The 19,260-nt window shown below is 42.3% G+C and overlaps 2 protein-coding genes across 2 annotated transcripts in view; one reads left to right on the top strand and one right to left on the bottom strand.

The window, feature by feature from the left end:
- Positions 1-119: 119 nt before the first annotated feature.
- Positions 120-12,528, bottom strand: LOC146984590 (transmembrane protease serine 11D). Its single transcript, XM_085783206.1, has 5 exons — positions 12,459-12,528; positions 11,757-11,940; positions 8,925-9,202; positions 492-634; positions 120-398 (listed from the first exon to the last, which is right to left on the bottom strand). The coding sequence occupies exons 1-5, from the start codon at positions 12,526-12,528 to the stop codon at positions 162-164; spliced, it is 912 nt and encodes a 303-aa protein (XP_085639332.1). The 3' UTR covers positions 120-161.
- Positions 12,529-13,431: 903 nt separating this feature from the next.
- The window catches only part of scn8aa (sodium channel, voltage gated, type VIII, alpha subunit a), a 43,074-nt gene continuing 37,245 nt past the window's right edge, over positions 13,432-19,260 (top strand). The window contains exons 1-2 of the mRNA XM_085781881.1: positions 13,432-13,540; positions 17,158-17,488. Of these exons, the coding sequence (XP_085638007.1) occupies positions 17,213-17,488 (276 nt within the window). The 5' untranslated portion in view covers positions 13,432-13,540; positions 17,158-17,212. The remainder of the gene's footprint in view (positions 13,541-17,157; positions 17,489-19,260) is intronic.

Here is a 19,260-nt window from a genome sequence, read left to right on the forward strand (position 1 = left end):
GAGGAAATGGGTTTCCAAGGCCTCTGAATGAGCACTGGTAAATCTAACAGGCTGAGTGGTAAGGATATTAAAACTAAAACAACAAAAACATTAATAAAAAAGATTTTAAAAACATTCACTCTTGTTCAGCGGTGGTGTTTATTGCCGACAGGCTGGATATTTCAGAGCAGCATCAGCGTAGCACTGAGCAGAGCAGAGATCAGTCTTGTGTTCAGTCTGTGTGCAGCAGACACTGATGCTGTCTGACTTGTCTCCAGCCACCCTGCAAACCTGCTGGTTCGCGTATACACCCCCGGCCTGTGAGGAAGTCCACACTCTTCTCCGAAGCTTGTCACTCCGACCACATAAAACCTCTCCTCATCTTCACTGTAGCACTGCAGAGGACCTCCACTGTCACCCTGGAGCAGACATAAACAGCAGCCATGTTGAACTGCCCAGAAACCTGCAGCCTTGGCTGTAACTGACTTTACACTTTATTAGAATAACAGCACCTGACAAGAATCAGCCCCTCCACTCTCCAGTCCAGCACAGATCATGTTTTCAGTGATGAGGCCGCCGTACCAGGTGATCAGGTTACATGTTGTCCTGTCAATGAGCTCCACCTCAGCTTCCTGCAGTCTGTTCAGCAGCCTGCCTACAGTGTGTCCACACAAAATGGTACTTTATTTTTAAAGGGCTTTTATGGTCAATATATCATGCATTTAGGCTACTACCCCCATTAGCATTCATAAGCAGTATTAAATATTAATATGAATGGTTTACAACACATTAGATAATTGTTGTTTGCAAATGTTAATTAATTCAATGCCTATGTATTTTATTTATAGTCTCTTACTCTTTGATTTTAGCAGCCAACAGCTATGTTCTAGATAAAAAAAAATATATAGTGGGTTTATCACTGCGGTAAAGTGAGCCGCCGTTTGCGAGATAGTGGTAAAGTGAGCCGCTGTTTGATTTTCGTTGCGCTCGCGCTATAGTAAATACGGTAGGCACGGTTCTCGAGCAAAGTGGAGGTCCTGAAAGATACATAAAGCCTATGAGCTTTTACTGGAGAATAATCACTTCCAAGATGAATCAACGTTTTAGTTGTATTTCACTGACGTAAGGGGGAGATAAATCACCTTTCATCGACATTTTATTTATTTATTTATTTGTTAGTTTATTTATTTTACTGTAGAAATATGGAGAAAAATTAATTAAAAACGACCCCTGTAATACATTCACAGTGTGCTGACATTTGAACTTACGTCACATAAATTCCTTTATAGGTGTATTCCTTATTTCTTTTGCATACTGTTCCTGTATCATTTTGGTGGCATTTTACTGTAGAAATTTGGAGAAAAATAACCTTAAAGTCACCCATATAACACAACCCAGTTACAGTATGCTGACCTTTGACCTTAGGTCACATCAATTCCTTCATAGGTGTGTTTCTCATTCCTTTTGCATATTGTTCCTGACATCTCACTCTACCTCTGGTATCATTTTGGTGGCATTTTACTGTAGAAATCTGGAGAAAAATCATTTTAAAATCACCCCTATAACAAAACCCAGTTACAGTATGCTGACCTTTGACCTTAGGTCACATCAATTCCTTCATAGGTGTGTTTCTCATTCCTTTTGCATACTGTTCCTGACATCTCACTCTACTTCTGGTATCATTTTGGTGGCATTTTACTGTAGAAATCAGGAGAAAAATCATTTTAAAGTCACCCCTATAACACAACCCAGTTACAGTATGCTGACCTTTGACCTTAGGTCACATCAATTCCTTCATAGGTGTGTTTCTCATTCCTTTTGCATATTGTTCCTGACATCTCACTCTACCTCTGGTATCATTTTGGTGGCATTTTACTGTAGAAATCAGGAGAAAAATCATTTTAAAAATCTCACCCATAATGACTCAATCCCACTCACTGTATGCTGACCTTTGACCTTAGGTCACATCAATTCCTTCATAGGTGTGTTTCTCATTCCTTTTGCATATTGTTCCTGACATCTCACTCTACCTCTGGTATCATTTTGGTGGCATTTTACTGTAGAAATCAGGAGAAAAATCATTTTAAAGTCACCCCTATAACACAACCCAGTTACAGTATGCTGACCTTTGACCTTAGGTCACATCAATTCCTTCATAGGTGTGTTTCTCATTCCTTTTGCATACTGTTCCTGACATCTCACTCTACTTCTGGTATCATTTTGGTGGCATTTTACTGTAGAAATCAGGAGAAAAATCATTTTAAAGTCACCCCTATAACACAACCCAGTTACAGTATGCTGACCTTTGACCTTAGGTCACATCAATTCCTTCATAGGTGTGTTTCTCATTCCTTTTGCATATTGTTCCTGACATCTCACTCTACCTCTGGTATCATTTTGGTGGCATTTTACTGTAGAAATCAGGAGAAAAATCATTTTAAAAATCTCACCCATAATGACTCAATCCCACTCACTGTATGCTGACCTTTGACCTTAGGTCACATCAATTCCTTCATAGGTGTGTTTCTCATTCCTTTTGCATATTGTTCCTGACATCTCACTCTACCTCTGGTATCATTTTGGTGGCATTTTACTGTAGAAATCAGGAGAAAAATCATTTTAAAGTCACCCCTATAACACAACCCAGTTACAGTATGCTGACCTTTGACCTTAGGTCACATCAATTCCTTCATAGGTGTGTTTCTCATTCCTTTTGCATATTGTTCCTGACATCTCACTCTACCTCTGGTATCATTTTGGTGGCATTTTACTGTAGAAATCAGGAGAAAAATCATTTTAAAATCACCCCTATAACACAACCCAGTTACAGTATGCTGACCTTTGACCTTAGGTCACATCAGTTCCTTCATAGGTGTGTTTCTCATTCCTTTTGCATATTGTTCCTGACATCTCACTCTACCTCTGGTATCATTTTGGTGGCATTTTACTGTAGAAATCAGGAGAAAAATCATTTTAAAAATCTCACCCATAATGACTCAATCCCACTCACTGTATGCTGACCTTTGACCTTAGGTCACATAAATTCCTTCATAGGTGTGTTTCTCATTCCTTTTGCATATTGTTCCTGACATCTCACTCTACCTCTGGTATCATTTTGGTGGCATTTTACTGTAGAAATCAGGAGAAAAATCATTTTAAAGTCACCCCTATAACACAACCCAGTTACAGTATGCTGACCTTTGACCTTAGGTCACATCAATTCCTTCATAGGTGTGTTTCTCATTCCTTTTGCATACTGTTCCTGACATCTCACTCTACCTCTGGTATCATTTTGGTGGCATTTTACTGTAGAAATCTGGAGAAAAATCATTTTAAAGTCACCCCTATAACACAACCCAGTTACAGTATGCTGACCTTTGACCTTAGGTCACATCAATTCCTTCATAGGTGTGTTTCTCATTTCTTTTGCATATTGTTCCTGACATCTCACTCTACCGAATGAGAAACACACCTATGAAGGAATTGATGTGACCTAAGGTCAAAGGTCAGCATACTGTAACTGGGTTTTGTTATAGGGGTGATTTTAAAATGATTTTTCTCCTGATTTCTACAGTAAAATGCCACCAAAATGATACCAGAGGTAGAGTGAGATGTCAGGAACAATATGCAAAAGGAATGAGAAACACACCTATGAAGGAATTGATGTGACCTAAGGTCAAAGGTCAGCATACTGTAACTGGGTTGTGTTATAGGGGTGACTTTAAAATGATTTTTCTCCTGATTTCTACAGTAAAATGCCACCAAAATGATACCAGAGGTAGAGTGAGATGTCAGGAACAATATGCAAAAGGAATGAGAAACACACCTATGAAGGAATTGATGTGACCTAAGGTCAAAGGTCAGCATACTGTAACTGGGTTGTGTTATATGGGTGACTTTAAGGTTATTTTTCTCCAAATTTCTACAGTAAAATGCCACCAAAATGATACCAGAAGTAGAGTGAGATGTCAGGAACAGTATGCAAAAGAAATAAGGAATACACCTATAAAGGAATTTATGTGACGTAAGGTCAAATGTCAGCACACTGTGAATGTATTTTATTACAGGGGTCGTTTTTAATTAATTTTTCTCCATATTTCTACAGTAAAATAAATAAACTAACAAATAAATAAATAAAATGTCGATGAAAGGTGATTTATCTCCCCCTTACGTCAGTGAAATACAACTAAAACGTTGATTCATCTTGGAAGTGATTATTCTCCAGTAAAAGCTCATAGGCTTTATGTATCTTTCAGGACCTCCACTTTGCTCGAGAACCGTGCCTACCGTATTTACTATAGCGCGCGCGCAACGAAAATCAAACAGCGGCTCACTTTACCACTAACTCGCAAACAGCGGCTCACTTTACCGCGGTGGTTTATCATGGCATCCACACCACCTCTGACTTTTGTTTTGGTGGCGCGTGCGTGCCTCCTGTGAGTAAGCCCCGCCCACCGGCCGGGATAACTACAGGTAATTCAACCTCACCTGTGAGGACAACTTTCCAGAATTTTCCTCCAGAGAAGAAACCAGTTTATGCCAAATTATTAAAGGCTTCACATAGGCCTATTTGATCAGAGTAGAGGAGCACCAGGTCAGGTGGACAGGTCACGGAGACTTCCGGTTCAAGTTTTTTTTTTTTTTTTTACCTGATCACTGACAGCAAAGGAGTTCTTCACTGGATTTCTTTCCTGGATTCAGTCAAGACATTCAGTCCGACTCAGAGCAAGTGTTTCATCTCCACTGTGTTACTCTATGGCTACAGTACGTAATGTTAGTACCTTTTACAGTCTGTGGTTAGTACATGTCTGTTTTAGTGACAGACCACCGGTGGCTGGCTAACTGTTAGCACAGTAGGCTAATGGCCCGCCCGGTGTTCTGTCGATTTTTGCTGCTTTTAATTGTCGAAAATTGCTACCGCCGCATAAACCGTGACGTCTATCTATCGATTCAAGCTACCCTATCAAAAAATGCTACTTTATGGTTTTCTGCATCAAATAAGCGTTTTCTAAGCTAGCACACCAAGCCAACTGTGAACGTGCGGGGAGTTAATGGAGGTCGGAATTGAGGTTGACGAAGCGTTTGTTTTGGTCAAAGACGGTAGCATCTTTGTTTTGGTCTGAGGTGGCGGTGGTGTAGTGCGACAAAAAGGACAACCTGGGGCTATTTTAGCATCTATGCTTATTTTAGGATAGTTAGCCTCTCACGCGAGACTTCGCGAGACTTTCTATTTCAGCTCCGTTTACAAGATTGAAGTAAACAAACCCCTCGGTCCGGGTATGTTGAATACTACCGGACGCTGTCTGTGGAAAAAATGTGCGGCTTTGAGGGCTACAAACAGGTAAGATCGGTCTTCTCCCTTTATACGCTACCGTGGCGATGCGGGGACAGACAGAACTACTGCATAACAGGAGCAATTAAAACGAAAATTTCCAAAATCCTTCTTTTAGACCTAAAATATTAAAGCAGAAGTAAGCAATCCGGTCGTTCTGGCAAACTTCTTGTCAGCAGATGGAGTTAGCAGTCCCCGCCCTCGTCCCTATGTCACCACATTCACGCGCATCCCTTGGCTGCACACACAGAGAGGACCGCCCCTTTATGCTGTTCTCTCTCCTCATTGGATAAAGGTTGTAGGATACAAGGAAAGTTTTCTCCTCGGCTTACAGCAGAGCAGAGTGACTGACAGACCCGTGTTTCAGACCAAACACTCTATATAAAGCCGTTTTCCCACTAAAATTAGTGGGTCGACACAGGTTTTTTAAACGCGGGTCGACCCGCTAACAATCGGCATTTGGCCCCTTTCCCATTGACCAAAATGAGCCAAGTCTGACCCCCCGCTGGGGGATCAGACAGAGCATAAACCAGTCGCCCCGCTCTCATCCGCGGTGCAAGAGACACACACAGTCATGCCACAGCCGCCCGCCGCGGAGTGTCCGTCCGCCGAGGCAGACTCTCTGGCTGGCTGACCTGGAGCACCAGGACCGCGGAGGACAGAGAGTCTGCTGCGGCCGGATGACGGACGTCCGCGGCACAACACGTCAGTTAAACAGACTGTCGCTTCTTTTCTTTTCTTTTTTTCTATCGTTTTTGGTCAGTGTTCTCTGATCCTTTGATCCCAGTCTCGGATGAGAGCAGAGCGGAGCAGAGCTTTGTTTTGGTGCGTGATATGAGACGCGACCGGCGCGATGACGTAGCGTCACGTAACGTTCAGTGTCATCACGTAAATTAGCGGGTTGACGCGGGTCTGGCGTTCCCACTGCAAGCCGTTCGGAGCCGAGCCGATTAAAGGCGATTTTAACCCGCGACGCTTGCCGAGTCGTTTGACCCGCGTCGACGCGGCTCGGTGCGCCTTTCCCACTGCCACCAAAAGCCGATTGTTAGCGGGTTTAAACGGGTTTTTTGGCCAGTGGGAAAGGGGTATAAGTGATTGCTGTCGGAAGATATAACTATTTAAGACTTATATTAACACATACATTCCACTTACTTATGCTTTAAGAAACTATAGCCACAGGTTGAATTTGCCCAGAATTCAGTCCCTCCAGGAATTCGCGATGTTGCGATCGCAACAATTAACGCAAATTCAGCCAATCCCCGCAATTTTTTGCGATCTTGCAATTTTGTACAATCACCGCAACTTTTCCGCAAATTGGACCAATTGTCGGTGCTTTCCGCGAGTTACACAGCAGAGAGTGCGAGTCTGGACGGAGCGGTGGTTGAAAGTGAGTCCACGGAGGAACAGCGTGGCTGGGCTGACGGCAAGAAACTTGATACAACGTGCACAAAGTGATAAGTAAAGGAACACAAGCTGAGTTGAACGTGTTGAGTGTGTGAGTTGTCCTGGTTGACCACCCGAGGCTGTGTCAACCCCGCAGCACTCGCCGAGGGGGAATCCAGTGAGTGTGCCACTGCAGGGCCGGAGCGGAGCAGCCGGCGGCCAGGTGCCCCTCCCCCCATCCTAAGGCCCTGGCCCTGGACTTGAGTAGCCACCCTCCCCTTTTTATTCAAAGACTGGACTGTTTTAATAAAACAGTTTTTTTACCACGATTTTTAAACAGACATTTTAATTAAAAGTAAAACAACTTTCAACTCTATATAATTTTCCTGTGCCTTTCTTAACAAGTGGAAAATTGCTGGTATAACATGACATCACATTAATTTGTGACATTTCAAAATTTTCAATTTTCCCTTGATTTTTAATTATTCAGAACAAAACTGCAACTTTTTTTTGCAACTTTCGCTGTCCCCCGCAATTTAATCGCAACAAAAGCGCTTAAAACATCGCAACATTCACCGCAATTTTTTCAAAATGTGGCCGCAAATTCAGGCATTTTAGGCCGCAACAATCACAAAAAAAGCCCGCGAAATCCTGGAGGGACTGAGAATTGTCCTTTAAAGTAACATTGCGGAGTTTTTCAGCCTTAAAATAATGTTTCCAGACTCATTGCAATGGTAGAAAAATGATTAATAGGATGAATGGTGCTGCCGCTGCAGCCTGAGCGGGGTCGCGTCGGCTGAAACTGCACTATGTAGGCTAACTTCCCTGCACGGGTACGAAACACCGCCCCCCCTCCTCCCCCCCTCCCCTCTGCGTCGAGGGAGAGACGTGGTGGGTAAAAGCGAAACTTACGGTTCCCCTCCGGCCGTCGCCGCCGCCCACCCACCCCCCTCACCCCCCTCACCCCCCTCCTCCCCTCCCCCGACCACCCGCCACACAGTCTCTCCTTGCAAACATGTGGGAAATACTGTAGTTTATTAATGGGAATAAACGCTGGATGTGCTGGCTGATAAGTTTCGTTTTCGTTAAGTTTCGTTTTTCCCCCCAGACGATAGCGCTTCTCAACCAGATGGTGGAAGCACTGTGCTGAAACTCTGCAATGTTGCTTTAAGTGGAAAAGGGAAGGGGGTGAAGGGTTTGTATAGCCAAAATGGGCAGCTGACTCTTCAGCAGGTATAAATCATAATTTCCAAACAGAAAACTGCAATAAACCTAGTGGCGTGGTCCACTCATATGCTAGATCCCTGGTGCTTGTGCCATTTTTTACACATTTAGCCTAATTATTTTTATCAAACCATTTCATGACTTGATAATTGTTGTAAATTGGGCATGCAAACTTGCCCTGTTGGTATAGAAGGCAAGGCATGGCATCTTTATTTATATAGCACATTTCATACCAAGGCAACTCAATGTGCTTTACCGGTCATTGAACAATAATTGGCCATTTTGATTTACATATAACGATTACCTCTGCTCTTTATCTGCAAAACAAATAACTTACTATTATTTAACCAGTTTTATTTATGCCTCTGAGTTCAATGAATGATTATTTTGACCCAACTTTATGATTATAACACCTAAACCTTATTGTCCACACCTTCCTTACAGATGATAATTTCATAGGACTTTCTGGTTAAAGGGACAACGAGGAGTTTTGGAAAAGCGAAGCGTTTTCACACTACATTTATGAGCCTCCGCGCACACCGTAAAATTCTTTGACCGGCGCAAGACAGACTCATGTTTTCATTCATCAATAATTAAAGTCAGAGGTTCAAAGACGTTCAGTTACCGTCGTAGTTCCGACCATAAATGGCCATTCAGCTGCGTTATTCTCATTAAGGAAACGCTGGTCGGCTCGACCAGCATTTCCGCCACCACTAATAATAACAAAATAACGAAAGAGGCAGAACGATATATTTATCGAAAATGGGCCCATTAACAAGTGTGGGTAGCGGAGATTCATCCACACAGACTTTTTTATAACCGAATAGAAACTCCTCGTTGTCCCTTTAAATTAATTTTGATATCTCGTTGTAAAGTGGAGCCGTCTCTCCTTCCACACATAGAAAGCATCAGGGCCTCTGTATCTTGCTCAAGTGCACTTGAGTGTGAATATTTCCACCACCATGTCCTTCATTATAATCCTGCATCAGTGTGTTTTAAAACCAACCTTTGTAATGGTTGCTCCCCCATCCTGAGATGAAACAGTGGGTGAAGTTGAGGGTGAGTTCATGGGTCATATTATGAGGAATACAGACAGGTTGGACGTGGTCAGTGAAGTTGAAGGGAAGGCTGAGGAGCACCAGTGCCACATCGCTGTCAGACGTCATCTCATTGTAGGCCTTGTGCAGTTTGACTTTACTGATGGAACGGGTCTGGGCATGATCTCCAGGAATAGATAACGTATGACGTCCTGCCACCACGCTGAAATGGGCCCTGTTGATCCAACTGTAGACAAACCAGAAGGACAAAGATTAAATTAAGACGGAATTGGAGTCATTACGTTTTTTCAGCTTTGTCCCAAGCCAAGGCAAATGACATACAGTACAAAGGTTTGCACCATCAGATCCTACCAACTTTATTGTACATGTACAACATAATAGTGAGACTGTAAGTAAAACCTCAATGTTCCTTAAAGAAGAACTTTGACTTACAAACTGCCATAGAGATTAATAATATAGATGCACTAATAATCACAATAATGACAGTCAACCCACAGTCACCAAAGCTATCTAAGAAGAGAAGAAAGGAGAAGAGGCCATCTGTGGCTGATATCAGGCTCTCACCTGTTAGTGCTACTTCCAGGAAGGTAAATAATCGGTCCTGATGTTAACACATTTAACTGTGTTTGTAAAGGGAGTCCAGAGAGATGAGCTGTCTGTGTCATGTGCTCATTTTAAGGATATTTTTTTCAATCTGGACCTTATTTCTAGCATAACACACAATCATTTACTCACCCAGATAACTTTGGTGTCATTACAAGTCGTTCCGACGAAATTAGATCCAGCCGAGAGCCGCGTATATCCGTATAATGCGAGTACACGGGGCACGCAATGCAGCCTCTAAATAACACATTATCCGCCGCGAAACTTGTTCTTTTCACCAATATTTTGTTATGATACGCTAGTGCTATTCCCCTCTGAGTCCGGGCTGACCTGTTATCAACATCCGGCATCTGTAGGTTGACCTACTAACCTCTGACCTGGATGATGTCATCGGCGACCGCGGCACGGCTTGTTGCTACCGCCAATGCTACGGTTCGTTTCTGCGTGTTTCCGACTTGTCAGAACAAAATGAGCAGCATCCACAGGCTTCCTCTCTGCAATCTGGACTCACTAAAGCTCTGGCTAGTTGCACTAAAAATGGACCCGAATGCCGAAGCGGAATGATTATTATCAGAATGAGCCGGGCAGCGGTCGGAGATGACATCATCCAGGTCAGAGGTTAGTAGTTCAACCTACAGACGCCGGATGTTGATAAGGTCAGCCCGGACTCAGAGGGGACTAGCACTAGCGTATCATAACAAAATATTGGTGAAATGAACGAGTTTCGCTGCAGATACAGTAATGTGTTATTTAGAGGCTGCATTCCGTTGCCCCGTAGAGTCGCATTATACGGATATAAGCGGCTCTCGGCTGGATCTAATTTCGCCGGAACGACTTGTAATGACATAAAAGTTATCTGGGTGAGTAAATGATCGTGTTTTATGCTGGAAATAAGGTCCAGATTGTAAAAAACTGTAATTATCCTTTAAATGTACACATTTGTATGGCTGCAGTCACAGGCTCCTCTGTGATGATGCTAGAAGAAGAACAGATGAAGAGAAGTGGCCCTACTGCTAAAGAGCTCACAGCTTTTGGTCTTTTGGTCTTCAACATTTTATATAGTCAAGTGTGATATTCAGACATCCCGTTGAAAATCTCTCCTTCCCCCTGCACTGTATGCTGTTTGTATTCTTTGTGGTTTTGTGTAGCCTATTTTAAAAAGTTTAAAAAACAACCTGTAAACCAACAATACATGCACAAATGATGCCCACACAGTGGCATCGACTGACACGAGGAGAGAAATTCAAACAACACTGCATCATAAATGCTGAATCACAGCAGCAGCATCTCTCAGTCTACATTCATGGTTTGATTTATGGGCTCCCTGGTGTTTAAACCTGAACGGTGTAGATTGTAGAGGGTAATGTGTGTTTTGCAGCCAATATTGTATCTATTTATTATGGCATTTAGGTCTGTTCTCTCTACAATCTATAAAGGCCATGTGTGTGAAAGGTTAATACAGACGATAAAATACCGACCTAGGCTTTCAAATAACCCAGTCAGGCACCTATCACATCTACCAGCACAATCAACCACTCTTTGCTTGCTTTGTTTGCATTTTGGTTGCATCCTGACACCTTGAGGTTAAACACAGATGCACCTCTAAATGTTTGATGTCATTTTAGTTTTAACTGTTCCAGGTAGATTTATCTGTGTTTAACTGCTGTCAAAGCCCTTTTGATAAGTATAAGCTGTTAGTAGGCTATTGATTCAAAAGAAGATGCATCAATCTGTCCAGTTTCATATTAGACCTCAATATAGGAGCCGTCAAATGGTCCCTGCCTGAGGACATCAGACTGCGCAGCTTGATATGGTGTAACTTATACAGCCATGTGGTCCGGGTTTGAATGGTTAGGAGTTGAGAAAACCACTGTGCGTGCAGTGTGATGGTTCCTAGGTCTCTAAATCTCACATTTGAGTTGACTTTGGCATAAAATCCAGTGCAGATGCTGTGTGTCCTCTTTGCAGTTGTGTGTTGTTTCATGATGTTTGGTTAAGTCACATATACAACATGTGACAGACATGTTTTTATAGCTGGAAAATGCTGATAACTGTAACCTAATGCCTCACCTTTTCATCTGTTTTTGTGCTTTTATTGACACCTTTCAGGATCAAAGTGTTCACATTATTTAATCAATAATTTTGGCAACCTTGTGTATAGATTGCATAACACTCACAGGTATTTGTAGAAGCAGTGTGTGGCAGTAAGCACCCAGCGGCTGTTGAGGATCGTCCCGCCACAGTGGTGCCTGGACTTGATCTGGATGCTCACCTGCCACGGCCACGCCCCCTCAGGTGCCTCCTGGCCCCCTATTATACGAGACAGACCTGGGGGGGCAACGAGGGACCGCTGCCCACAGCCTAAAAAAAAAAACAGAATCAAAGAAAAATGTTCAATTTCAAAGTGAAATCTCACAGTGTACATGATTGTGGGTGTGACGCTGTCAGTTAGACGTACTATAATTTCCTTAAAATGAATAGTGAGACAATGATTCAGTCAATTCATTACAGAAAATTAGCTGATATTTTATAACAGATTAATTATTCCAAATTCAAAAACTTTTATGTTGTAGCCTAATTGTCAATATTTAGACTGTTTTAAATAGTACCGCAATCTTTTTTTTTTTTTTAAGGAAAAATCATCATGCTCAAAACATGTTTTCTAGCCTATATGAAACTTCATCTTGAGTAAAGTATAAAGTAGCATAAAATGGAAAAACTCAAAAGACATGTTAAAATGATAAATGTTGAGTAACGTTAAATGCACCTAGTTACCACTGTCACTGTAGGCTAAGGGAAAGCATCTATTTTAAAAAACAAGTCAAGAGAAATCAATTAAAATCTTATCTGAACACAGAAACCGCTCTGGTTTTACTCACTCTCCTGTGGTGAAGTCGCTGCAGCCCAATACACAGCACTCACACACAGCAGAAACACCTTAGACCCCATCACTCAAACTGCTCTGGTCTTTTTTTTTCTTTTTTTGACCAAAAACAACTCTGTTCTTCCAACAAATGACGTCATTTGCACGTCCTTATTAGTCACAAGTGAACTCAAGTCTGTGATGACATCGTGACCAAATTACCACAGAATAAACAAAACGACCCCCCCAGCTAATGCATCAGAATTGACGTCTGTCTTAATTATATTATTATCAAAAGAGTTTAAACTCTGTGATTGAGCTCAGTTGTGTTCATTCACACACTTAAAATTACATAACACAAAGACGAGAATGCAGGTTACCAGATTAAGAGCTGTCTATTTGCATATTAATTTGTGCTATTAAAGAGCAGGTGTGGCGGAGGGGCGGTAAATGAAAATAGTTTACAAGGAGGAAATCGTTTATATTTCATAATATTGCTTACAACATGTTTGAATTGGGTTTGTTGCTAAGTAGGTTATGTATAATTGAATTTTCATATATAAAAATGTACATGATTTAATACTAAATACGATATATATTTCGTATTGTGTGTGATTTGAAACGTGTATTTAATGTGTTTTCTTGTGTCTGTATACCTCAGACTCGCAGTGGTCTTCTGGAAGATGTCTCTGACTGACTGACTGACTGACTGACTACCGACAAACCTGGCAGCCAATAAATTCCTGCACTACAAACTCCCCTGTCGGAGCTCACGGTGTGCCCAGTGCGTTTTGTCAGAAATAACCATGTGCGCGTTTTTCTGTGCACAGTCTCACCGCCGAGCCCCGCGAGCTGCGTTCACGGAGCTGCACTCCGGGGTTTGGAGGCTGCAGGCCTAAATGACCTTTACGATTTCACGAAACGCACTCGCCGACACTCCCTCACATTCTGCTGAGAGTCATCAATTATGCAGGGAAACTGCTCTCACTGAGGGGGAAGATAGCAGCAACAATATGGCGACAACCGCAGTTTCTCCCCAATCTTTTCCACATCTGCAGTCCTGCCGCGGCTCTCCGGATTCATTGTAACGCAAACAAAGTGAGTATGCCTCTTTTCTAATCGCTTGAGAAAAAGGTGCGCATGATGTTAGGTGCGGGTACATTTTCTCGCTGTCGGTATCCTTGCGTAAATGTCGCAGAGCTGCACACTGCTCTTTTTTTTTTGGAGCGGGATGGAAGAGGGGTGTCTGCATTTGCTTGAGCATCTATCGGCTGGACTAGAGCGAAGGAAGGAGGGGGAGATCTGTTTATCAATAATTTGATATCGATGGCGTGGAATTCATCGGATTAACTATTTGATCGAGGATCTGAGGCTTTTTGATTAGAGGTTTTTGTGAGAGGAAATGTCTCGTAGGTTCGGCTTCAGGTATGGCGCCGTCTGACTGATCCCAGCCCCAGAAACGCCGAAAGCTGCACATTTCTTCAAAATTGTGGTCACAGTATTTGTCTTTCTTTTTTTCTTTTTTTTTTTTTACACCCTCCGGATCACAGGATGATGCTCTTGATTCACCACAAGGCTTCGAAAATGGGGCTGATGCTATGTGAGTAGCCTGATCCTCCTTCCATCATCGATAGGCAAGAAATTGACATTCCTCCAGGTGGTGTTTTGTCGAGGGGGGTTTTGGTGTGGCAGCACCTTCGCTGTTCTCTGATTCCCCTAATTTGTTGTGTTTGGTCTCTGTGTGTTGTCCTTATGCCGATGTCTAGCTTCATACTATGGGGCTATCTGGTGCACAGATAGAGCCCTTATTGATTTGGCAGTCGACATGGCTTCACGGGTGTGGTGCAGATCCTTCAAGGCAACGCGCAAAAACGCACAGAATACCCCCCACCCCCCACCCTCTCCTAAAAAAATCTATCGTTTTTTACTTTTTTTTTTTTGCTGAATAACAAGAGGCAGGATATATTGCACTGATTTCGTTATGATACATCGACATCACATATGTGACTTTGACAAATCCACGGGTGCGTTTAACCACGGCGTGACATTTTCAACATACAAACCACCCACTGCAGCAACACTGCTCTGGCCAATTTGGTTTGTAGCGGGCCACTTCTCTGCGCAGTATAGCCTCCAGCTTCTCTCTGTGGCTGGGCTGCACTTTCTACCATTCAATGACATATACCCTGTTAGTTAAAATGCATAGCCTAATGGCGTCCACGGCCCCCCTCCCTCCGTCCCTCCCTCCGCTTCTTTAATTAACAGCTTTAGTAAACAAGTGTCTCCATTTCTGACTGCGTCTCTGAAACTGAGCGAATGACCGAGAAGGTGCCAGAAGCTGCTCGTTTTCTCTGTGAAAATGACCAGCCCGGGTGCAAGCAAGCAGTGTGCAGCCCACGAGACCCGAGACACAACAAGACGATTGTTGTCACCGAGACTTTGATGCCATTGAAGGGAAATGAAGGATAAAGTGCATGGAGGCCCGAAGGCGTCGAGCAGCGCCAGGCCCGCTGTACAGCGAAACGCTTTTTTTTTTTTGGTTTCCCCCAGACAGATCGGTTATGATTTCTCCCTCTCTCAATGAAGCCTCCATGTAGGCTATGCATCCGTGCATGTGCATATGTGTACGTGTGTGTGTATGTGTGTGCGCGCTCCTGTGGTGCTGAAGCGGACAGCGCCAGCAGAGCAGCAGAAGGCTCAGTGACTGCGAGGTTCCGGGGTCCATTTTAAAACAGACGTCTTGGCTCACAGGCTGCATGTTTTCTGTGATTCCTCCACCCCACCATCATCATCATCACCCCCTCAACTCCCCCTCCCCACCCTCCCACCTTCTCATACCAGGACGGATAGAGTGGAGTCTTTCCTGTGTGATAGGCTATCTGCTTTATGTGGAGCATTTTTAATTAGGCTGTGTTATGCAAGAGGGGAGCAGGGAAGTGACAAGGCCTTGTGATTCAGATATGGCTAATTGTAATGTGAAGGCAGCATTCACCTTTCTCTCCACTGCCATGGAACAGGTTTATGTGTAACAACAGTGAGTGGGATGTAATATAGGCTAATGCACAGGAAAGGTAGGATCATAATGTTAAAATTTGCCCAAATCAAATGATTCAAGTCATTTGTCTTCTTTCAAATAGTCAGTGTATCAGTTTCAGGTGTGGCCGTGTTCCCACCGAACACTTCTTCCCTGTCAGCCCTCTCCTCTGTTCCTCAGCACTGCCTCACATTAGTACATTGACCCTGAAATGTCCTGCAGCTTGAACAGTTGTCATGTAACCATCATACCCTTTTTACATCTAAGTGTGCTGGATAAAGGCTCCACTGAGTCATGCAGCCATTAAAGTGTGCTGTGTTTTCTGTCAGCCTTTCTGCAGCTATTCAAAAAATCATAAGGAGTAAGATCCTTAAATGGGTCCGTTGTCTTCATTGTCAGCGGGTTAGTGCAGGAGCCAGAACTTTGTTTTTCAGCACTGGGTAACAGAAATTTGAGATCATTATTAATCACAGCATTAAACTGTCGGTGCCTGAACACAAGACCCAGCGTAACTGATGAAAAATATGTACCGGTAAATTGCACTATGTTTGTGTTTTTCAGCTTGTGCACAATGTTAAGATTCGTGACCAGTTGAAATATTTAGCAACAAGGAACAAGCTATTATTATATAAAGCTTACTCAAATTTAAAAAGATCAGATATTGTGTTACTTGGGTAAAACATTACAAAAAAGATCGGATATATCTGAAAAGGCCTCAAGGATGGACTGTCTACTGGGCCATCTGGATATTTCTTACAAGCCTGTGTAACATATACATCTAATGTCATGGACCATAAGTTGCATCATACATTTTTCTTTTTCCAGTTTTTATAATAAAATTAGTATATCTTATTATTTAACCCACAAAAAAACGGAAAGATGTATTCATCTTTGTCACCTTACAGGATGGCATGTCCTGTCACTCATAGGGAAGTAAGACCCAGGTTCTCAAACTTGCCTCATCTCTGTATGTAAGTGAAGCAGACATGGAGCGAGGTCTAAGAAACTCGGTAAACATAACGTTGAAAACATTGACGGACAGTTTTGTGTTTTCTTCTGATGCATTAAGGCAGCAGCTCTGTTTATGTTTCTGTCTTAACGCTCTTGGTTAAAGCATTGCTGCCTTTACAAATTCATTTACTATTAACATGCAAAGGTGTAATTAGCTAAGATTTTCTTCCCTGCTTTAAAATCAAAATCATTTTTTCATTTATTATTTTTAAGAATCATTCATTTCAACACTTCCTTGACTGTGGAACAACACAGATGACAGATAGCCTACATCAGCATTATACAGACCATGATGCAACTGTAAATGAATATGAACTGTGGTAAGGGTGCAACATTCAGGTAGCCATTTTTGTAATACTTAATGTTATCTAAAGCAAAAATGGATATATTGCATTTTTACATTCAACTCAAATTTCAATCATCAGGACTTCATCACTTGAAATGTTAATGAGAGAACATGAATACACCAGAATGTTTGTGATTTTCATTATACATGTTCCTAACCAAGAAATATTTTAACACAGGTTTATTTTTCTTGCTGATATTAAATAAAGAACCAATAACATGAGATGTGAGCTTTATTTTTTATATTAAAACGTTGTAAGTCGTGATCTCAGTGAAGGATGGACTGTTGGCTGACTTGTCCTCTTTGTTTCTGCGTCTCCTGCAGAGCTGCTACTGTGGATGGTACAAACCTAAAGACCAAGTAGCTGCAGGATGAAAACATGGCTGCACCCCTTCTACCGCCAGGACCTGATAGCTTCAAGAAGTTTACTTTGGAATCTTTGGTTGGCCTTGAGCAGCGCATCAATGAGGAGAAGAAGAAGAAACCACCCAAGCAGGACAGCAGTTACCGCGACGACGATGACGAGAACAAGCCCAAGCCCAACAGCGATCTGGAGGCGGGGAAGAGCCTGCCCTACATCTACGGGGACATCCCTAAAGGAATGGTGGCGGTACCACTGGAGGACCTGGACCCATACTACCTGAACTCTCAAAAAGTGAGTTCATATAGACCTGACACACACACACACACACACACACACACACACACACACACACACACACACACACACACACACACACACACACACACACAAACACACATAAGTGCACCCATAATGACTCAACTCAAAGTAATTGTTTAAAGCCCAGGATGCTTCTGACTGGAACTGGGCCTCGAACATGAGCACGGACCAAAACGTGTCTGTTGGATTCAAAGAATATAGAAAATGCTTTTTTGTGTGACAGCTGTGTCTGTCAAAGTATTTATCCTGACACAAAGAAATATTATTGACTGCTGAAATGTTTTAACGATGCCCAGTACAGTTTATAGACGGTATTTGTCCCACTTCCTCAGACTCTCAAAATCTCAAACTACAACCATGATATTAGTTGTAATATCAAAACGTGACATCATTGCCACTTCTCAATGTATTGTTTTGCCTTTAACCCTGTTAGAAGATTCTTCCCTTTTTATCAAAATACTGTAAGTGTTGTTTGAGATTTAACATACATGTCTTTGTCTTTAATCGTTCTTTTTCATTTAAATTAGAAACAACGGGAAACAACAATTTCCTGGTATGTTGAGTGTTACGAAACAAAATATGTAGAGCATTCAAGTCCCTTGTGATTGTAACTTTAGAGGAACACTTGTCATTTCAATTGTGCTAGTTTTTAAACATTTTTTAGTCAGTCTGGTGATTTTAATTGATCACCTTACATTCTGTGTTTGATGCACAGTTGTCAGGCCCAGACGTGCATATGACTGTTTCAGATCATGGCCAGTAGCAGCCTCATGACGTCAAAATGAATCACAGATAATGGCTGGAATCCACGTGGGCAAAATGGAGATGTGTGGTTTGTGACGTTGGCTTCCAGTTGTGCTGTGTTTACAGTTATCTTAATTTTATGATTAGGTTGCAGAATGTAATTATGCTTTCCTCCTTAAAGGCCTTTGGGGAAGGTAAGAGTTAGGCACTCAAACTGTTGAGTGGGACGTTGGCGTATCTCTGATGTGCTCACAGGGCTTTGGGGAAAAGGTCAGATGTGGTAGCTGTTGAAAGACTGTTGTTCCAGATGACGGACTTTTCTAATTGTTCAAAATTAATCTGTGGCAGGAGAGGAAAGCAGCAGCAGGCTGTGAGGACTCTGGTTGTCTTAAAGGAGACACGTGTCTCTCTGGGGTTTTCTGTCATGTCTAAAGCTCTGTGTGAAGACGGCTGGGTGACCTTGAGAGTCTCTGAGTATCATGGTCATGTGTACCTGTCAACCAAACCTGTAAAGGAGATTGTAGTCATTTCACATGTGGTCGTCTTTCCCTTGTTGAAAGAATCATCCTTCCGGATAAAAAACCCCAAAAAAACCATATAAATAAAATCCATATCTAACAGATATTGATAGAGAGTGACATGGAGGCTCTGGAAAGTTAAAAACTTCCTTGAAATGTGCAGCCATTTTGAAAAATCTGAGCCATCTGTGCACTGTAGAGCTCCTGTATTCTGTAAACCTGTTTGTTACTTTAAGAAGATGCAAGAATACTTTAGCATAAAATGGCTGTCCATTAATCAAGATGCAAAGTGTACTGAGATCAGCCGTGTTTATAACAGGACTCAGCAGCGAGGCTAAAATCTCCTTCCCTGGTAACATCATTTGTTGTCTATTTTTAACAAAGAATTATGTAACAAAATTGGCATTTTTATTCAAAATGGTCTCCTTCCTATCACATATTCTTTTACATACTGATGCCTTTATGACAACAATGTTGTGTAAC

Source organism: Trachurus japonicus, chromosome 7 (assembly GCF_045865225.1).
Source record: "Trachurus japonicus isolate A0001 chromosome 7, Traja_1.0".
Lineage (NCBI taxonomy): Eukaryota > Metazoa > Chordata > Actinopteri > Carangiformes > Carangidae > Trachurus > Trachurus japonicus.

What these genes read in the sequence shown, in the direction of transcription:
- LOC146984590 (XM_085783206.1), bottom strand. Translation starts at nt 12,528, where the DNA reads ATGGGGTCTAAGGTGTTTCTGCTGTGTGTGAGTGCTGTGTATTGGGCT. An exon ending in AGCGACTTCACCACAGGAGA is followed by an intron (nt 11,941 to 12,458) that starts GTGAGTAAAACC and finishes TTTTTTTTTTAG; the next exon opens with GCTGTGGGCAGCGGTCCCTC. An exon ending in GGGGAGCAACCATTACAAAG is followed by an intron (nt 635 to 8,924) that starts GTTGGTTTTAAA and finishes GACACACTGTAG; the next exon opens with GCAGGCTGCTGAACAGACTG.